General features: G+C 49.1%; 1 protein-coding gene across 2 annotated transcripts; it reads right to left on the bottom strand.

The window, feature by feature from the left end:
• Nucleotides 1-2,525: 2,525 nt before the first annotated feature.
• VKORC1 (vitamin K epoxide reductase complex subunit 1) lies at nt 2,526-5,876 on the bottom strand. 2 transcript variants are annotated; one of them, XM_084773179.1, is made up of 3 exons: nt 5,396-5,806; nt 4,435-4,544; nt 2,526-2,967 (listed from the first exon to the last, which is right to left on the bottom strand). In XM_084773179.1, the coding sequence occupies exons 1-3, from the start codon at nt 5,770-5,772 to the stop codon at nt 2,765-2,767; spliced, it is 690 nt and encodes a 229-aa protein (XP_084629305.1). In that variant the 5' UTR covers nt 5,773-5,806; the 3' UTR covers nt 2,526-2,764. The 2 variants fall into 2 exon arrangements, with proteins under 2 accessions (XP_084629305.1, XP_084629306.1); XM_084773180.1 differs by lacking the exon at nt 4,435-4,544 and having other exon boundaries at nt 5,396-5,876.
• Nucleotides 5,877-6,080: the final 204 nt, after the last annotated feature.

Raw genomic sequence — 6,080 nt, 5'->3', positions numbered from 1 at the left:
CCCCCCCCCCAGTTCAAATCTCAGCTTCCCCGTTTTCTGTGCTGGTGACTTTGAACAATGTGAAGTTGTTTGTGCCTTGCCTGAAAAACTCAAGTGCTTATGGGGGGTAGGGGCATTGCTGGAGGGATGGATCAACAGTTAACAGCTCCACCTGGTTTGATTCTTAGCACCCATTGGGCAGTTCACACTGTGGTCTGTAACTCTATTTCCAGGAGAGCAGACATCCTCTTCTGTCCTCCCAAGGCACCAGGGACATGCATGCAGGCAAAACACTCGTACACATAGAATAATAGTAAAAATTTTACATTGGTCCCATCAAGTGGACTGGAAAGAATATTGATTTTTTTTTTTTGAGACAGGGTTTCTCTGTGTAGCCTTGGCTGTCCTGGACTTGCTTTGTAGACCAGGCTGGCCTCGAACTCACAGCGATCCGCCTGCCTCTGCCTCCCGAGTGCTGGGATTAAAGGCGTATGCCACCACGCCTGGCTGGAATATTGATTTTTATTGTTTTTTTTTTCTTTTTAAATTATTTTTATTTTATGTGCACTGGTGTTGAGCCTGAATTTATGTCTTTGTGAGGGTATCAGATCTTAGACTTTTTTTCTTTTTAAATAATTACTTTTATTTTATGAACATATATGAGGGTGTCAGATCTTAGATTTTTTTTTTTTTTCATTTTTTTGAGACAGGGTTTCTCTGTGTAACAGCTCTGGCTGTCCCGGAATTTGCTCTGTAGTCCAGGATGGGCTTGAACTCACGAAGATCCGCCTGCTTCTGCCTCCCAAGGGCTGGGATTAAAGGAGTGCAACACTACTGCCTGGCTTAGATTTTTTTTTAATTAATTTTAAATTTATGTACACATATGTCTGTGTGAGGGTGTGCCATGTGGGTGCTGCCAATTGAACCAGGGTCCTCTGGAAGAGCAGTCACTGCTCTCCAGCTCCTTTTATTGTTTTTTCAATTAATTTTAAAAAAAGATTTATTTATTAGGTATACAATGCTCTGCCTGCATGTACACCTGCAGGCCCGAATAGGGCACCAGATCTCATTATAGATGGTTGTGAGCCACCATGTGGTTGCTGGGAATTGAACTCAGGAGCAGTCAGTGCTCTTAACCTCTGAGCCATCTCTCCAGCCCTTTTTCAATTAATTTAGTCTAGAGAGAGGGCAACCTGTGAGAGTTTTCTCCTCTACTGTGTGGGTCCCAGGGTTTGAATGCAGTGCTGGGATTACAGGTGTGTGCCACCACCACATTTAGCTGAGAAAGGATTTGTGCAAGCCAGTCTACACACACCTCATAGGCATTCAATATGTACACACACACACACTAAATGCTCAGGGGCCTGGAGACATGGCTCACTAGTTTCTTCACTGGCTGCTCTCTCCAGAGGACCCGGGTTCAATTTCCAAATCCAGACAGAAGCTGACAACCAGCTGTAACTCCAGTTCCAGAGGACTCAACGCTCTTCTGCAGACACCAGGCACAAATGTGGTGCACAGACATGCATGCAGGTGAATGCTCATACACACAAGGCACACACCTGTCATCCCAGTACCTGGAGGCTGAGATAGAATTTTGTCTTTTTTTTTTTTTTTTTTTGGTTTTTCGATACAGGGTTTCTCTGTGTAGCCTTGGCTGGCCTGGACTCACTTTGTAGACCAGGCTGGCCTCGAACTCACAGCGATCCGCCTGCCTTTGCCTCCCGAGTGCTGGGATTAAAGGCGTGCGCCACCACGCCCGGCTCTGGGTCGGCTATCTTGACGGCAAAGCATTGCCCTCCTTTCTTGCAAATGCTGGGGTGGGTGGAGGTCAGATCACTGAGGGGTACATGCTCTTTTGCCTTCCAACTCCTGCTAACTTAGGCTACCTCCACCATTCGGGAACCCCGACCACGTACAGAGGCAAATGTGAATAGCTCAGAGCAGCCATGCACCAACAGCCCAGGTGGATACAGATCATGACTAGGGGCCATAGTCCAGTGGGAGAAACACTTGGCCTTGCACGTGCAAAGCTGGGCAGTGTGAGCTGTGGGACATGTACTAATCGGAGATTTACCTCCCCCAACCCTTTCCCACCACTAATAAACAGGTAGTCTCAGGGCACACTGGCTGCTCTGTACCTAACAACAGTTGTATCTATCTCATACAATTCTATGAGGATTAAATTAGTTAACACGTGTTCTTAGTACACATTAAGGAAAACAAATGGGATCTTAGCCTGGCCCTGCACAGGTGTGGAGACTGGCTTGGGAGAGCAGGGGTTCAAGCTGGACTATAGGAAGAAGTTCCAAGCAAGCTTGCCCTCCAGGTGCGTGGCAGGCCCTCCTACGACAGCAGGCACAAGCTTGTTTCCCGGATGTGGGGGCTGATGGGCCAGGTTTTGCTGACTATGCATGCTGGAGATGATGCAGCCATCCCTCCAGGGCTGGCCCTCCACTCTCTCTGACTCATCCTGGTTCCAGAGAAGGCAATAACAGGGAAAGACCAACACCCCGAAGGGTCTCTGGCAGACATATGCTTCAGACTTGACCAACATAAGAAAATTTATTATTCAAAAATCCTTCTCTTTAGCTCATAGTAGAAAGCAGCCCTTGGGGACAGAACTTAGAGGCACATTTGGTCATTGTCCTGTGTGTGGTTATGAAGGGGGATCTGAAAGAAGAGGGCAGGGCCTTCTAGGGACCCCTCAGACAACACTCTCGGGCAAGGCTCACATGCTAAGACAGACGAAGCCGATTAAGCTGGCCTGGCATGAGGTGGGACCTCAGTGCTTTTTGGCCTTGTGTTCTGGCTCCTTCTGGAAGCTAATCAACATCAGGCCCACATTGATGGCATAGGTGGTAATGCAGACGATACAGAAGTCATAGAGTACGAAGAACAGGATCCAGGCCAGATAGATGGAGCCAGCAATGGACACCAGGGAGCTCAGGACCAGCAGGACGGAGGCCCAACGTCCCCTCAAGCAACCTGCAAAATAAGAGAGGGTCAGTAGTGGAACATCCAGAACTCGATCATGCCTCCCCGGCGACGGACAGCAGGTGAAAAGTACTCGAGGACTGGATCCAATGGACTTTATCTGTTCAATAATCCCAAACAATAAATATTCCTGCTAAACTTTAGATGAGATGAAACAGAAGTCACATTTGGAGTCCTCTCAAAAAGAATGTTTAAGTTGGGCTGGAGAGATGGCTCAGAGGTTTAAGAGCCCCATCCGCTCCTCCAAAGGCCCTGAGTTCAATTCCCAGCAACCACATGGTGGCTCACAACCATCTATAATAAAATCTGGTAGCCTCTTCTTGCCTGCAAGTGTACATTCAGGCAAAACATTGCATACATAATAAATAAATCTTTAAAAAAAAAGAATATTTAAGTCGGATGTGTTAGCATATGTCTATGACCCTAGAACTTGGGAGATGGAAGCAGAAGACTCTGGAGTTCAAGGTCAACCTCGAATGTTAAAAAATAAAAAAATCAGCTAGGCATGGTGGCATATGGTCCTAGCACCCAGGAGGCAGAAGCAGGAGGATCTCTGCAAGTTCCAGGCCAGCCTGGTCTACGTAATGAGTTCCCTGACCACCAGGATTACATAGAGAGACCCTGTCTCAAGAAAAACAAACACCAGGTGATGGTGGTGTTGGTCTTTAAGCCCTGCACTTGGGAGGCAGAGGCAGGAGAATCTCTTGAGTTCGAGGCCAGCCTGCTCTACAGTGACATCCAGGGCCACACAGAAAAACCCTGTCTCAAACAAAACAAAACAAAACAAAACCCAAAAGAACAACAAAACAAAAAAACCAAGTCAGGCGTGATGACGCACATCTTTAATTCCAGCAATTGGGAGGCAGAGGCAGGTGGATCTCCGAGTTCCAGGCCAGCATGGTCTACATAATGAGTTCTAGGACAGTCAGGGCTACACAGAGGAAACCTTGCCTTCGAAAAAATAGAAAGTAAAAATAAAAAAATAGTAAAATTTTTAAAAAGGAGGAAGGAAGAAAAAAAGTCAAAACTAAAACCCAACAAAAACAAAAAAAACCAAAGCAACAAAACGAAAAAGAATTGTTGAGTCTTCACCATAAAATTGAGAGTGTAAGCCGGGGGGTGGTGGCGCACGCCTTTAATCCCAGCACTTGGGAGGCAGAGGCAAGCGGATTGCTGTGAGTTCGAGGCCAGCCTGGTCTACAAAGTGAGTCCAGGACAGCCAAGGTCTCAAAAAACCAAACCCCCCCCCAAAAAAAATTGTAGGAAATGTTTGAGGGCCCTTCAGCTTCTGGCTTCCTAAACCAACTAAGACAGTCCTGCTAAGTGTTGTCCTTTCTTGTCCTCTTGGAAGGAAGTTGGTCGGTGATTAGTAGCTAGCTGTCAACTGTCTGGGTCACCAAGACACGGGGTGGGGCTGATCTGGATTCGGGAAGACAGGTCACGAAGCAAGCCACTCACCTAACAACAACTGTATGGCGTAGAACAAGCAACCAAATATGCTGTTGGATTGGTTGAGGACGCTGTCGGCCCCCAGCACGCGCTCCACCAGCCCAAAGCCCCGGCCCCACCTGGTGGGAGTGAAGGAATCCAGGTAAGTTCGGCCAGTGGCTCTTGGGCTCTATCCTACAAAAAGTGATTAGCAAGACTCTGCTCCACCCACCAAGAATCCAAAGGCCAGTGACCTCCTGGCATGTCCTGACTCTATCCTGACCTGACATCGCCGACCGTCAGTTATTTTTCAGGAGCTGGTGAGAAGGCTCAGCAAATAAAGGTGTCTGCTGACAAGCCTGTCAACCAGCTAGGATCCCCGTGACCCACAAAGTAGGAGAGAGTCAACTCCCAAAAGTTGTTCTCCGACTTCCACATGCATGCAGTGGCAAGCACATGCCACCTCACAAACACGTAAGTAAATGTAAAAATAAAATTTAAAAAAAAAATTCTTTTTCCAGCTCCATCGTGCTTTACGGTGACCCCCAAGTGGGTAATCGGAAGCACATTCTATTTGCTTTGGACCCATAAAGCCACATACAGTTCCCTCGCCACCCGCTAACATCCGGTCCTCCAACACAAGCAGTGAGCCACTTTGTCCCTGGGCACAGCCAATGCTCCATCACCTCCTCCCGCTTTGTGACATCCCCAGTCATCCTCAGTCTATGGACTCATACTGCCCTGCCGCGTCCAGTTTCCCAGCCAGTTTTTCGTTGGCATCCTTAGGAAGCGTTCAAACGCCAGACTCGCTGAGAGTGGTCCAGCCCCTGCGCACGTCCGATTACCCACCAAAACTCCTGGGGCAGTCCGCTCTCAAAGTGTCCGTCCTAAGGACACTGCGATCCTAGACTCCAAAACCATCCGGCAACCTGGCCGTGGGGTACACCCGGCCTCCAAGGGCCTCACAAAAGCTTTCCATTTCTGCACGCACCGGGAGGAGAAGACTCGCGAACAGCTGATGGCCGTGCCCACGTCACAGAGCGCGCGGTAATCCTGGTCGCGGGCGCGCGCCGCCTTCACGTGCAGCGCGTACAGCGAGAGCGCAAAGCCAGCGAGGCAGAGTGCAAGCCGCACGCGTCCGGGTCTCCTCCAGGTGGTGCCCATGTCTACACCACAGCCGGGGCCACGGAGAGAGAACCAGCCACGGGGCAGGGCGGGGCCTGGCGGGGCCACGCCCCTGACCGGAAGGTGGGCTTGCCCAGGCTTGGCATCTCCGATCCAATTGGTTGTTCTTAGGCAGGACAATGCTGGGCTGGTTAACTGGATTAAGGGACGTGGGTAAACATTGATGCGGCAGCGGCCAGGCATGATGGGACTCGTAGTCCGAGAGGCTCCAAGACATCAAGGGAAATGGAATCGCTAGAGTTGTAAAGCTACTATTAACCTGGTGGTGCTAAGCTTGGTGCGTTTTTGTTTTTGTTTTTGTTTTTTATGCCTAGTCCTGTTCTATGCATTTTACATAACTAGAACCTACAGATTAACGGGCTAATGGAATCCAGCGAAAACCAGGATGGAATTCTGGAAGCATTTCCTTCCCTCACCCCTGCAGTCCCCCCCCCCCAAAAAACAACGATTTCAGGATGCCATTGGACTGTAACCTGTGCTTCCAAGTCGCC

The sequence above is a fragment of the Acomys minous genome (assembly GCF_964271855.1).
Source record: "Acomys minous genome assembly, chromosome: 2".
Classification (NCBI taxonomy): domain Eukaryota; kingdom Metazoa; phylum Chordata; class Mammalia; order Rodentia; family Muridae; genus Acomys; species Acomys minous.
Note: the sequence above shows the minus strand (reverse complement) of the source record. Positions and strands in the feature narration are given on the sequence as shown.

Excerpts from the sequence above, each read along its gene's own strand:
- VKORC1 (XM_084773179.1), bottom strand. The coding sequence starts at position 5,772 with ATGCCTGGCCGCTGCCGCATCAATGTTTACCCACGTCCCTTAATCCAG. Across the intron at positions 4,545-5,395 it reads TCGCGAGTCTTCTCCTCCCG|GTGGGGCCGGGGCTTTGGGC; the intron begins GTGCGTGCAGAA and ends CACTCCCACCAG. Across the intron at positions 2,968-4,434 it reads CGCCATACAGTTGTTGTTAG|GTTGCTTGAGGGGACGTTGG; the intron begins GTGAGTGGCTTG and ends CTTATTTTGCAG.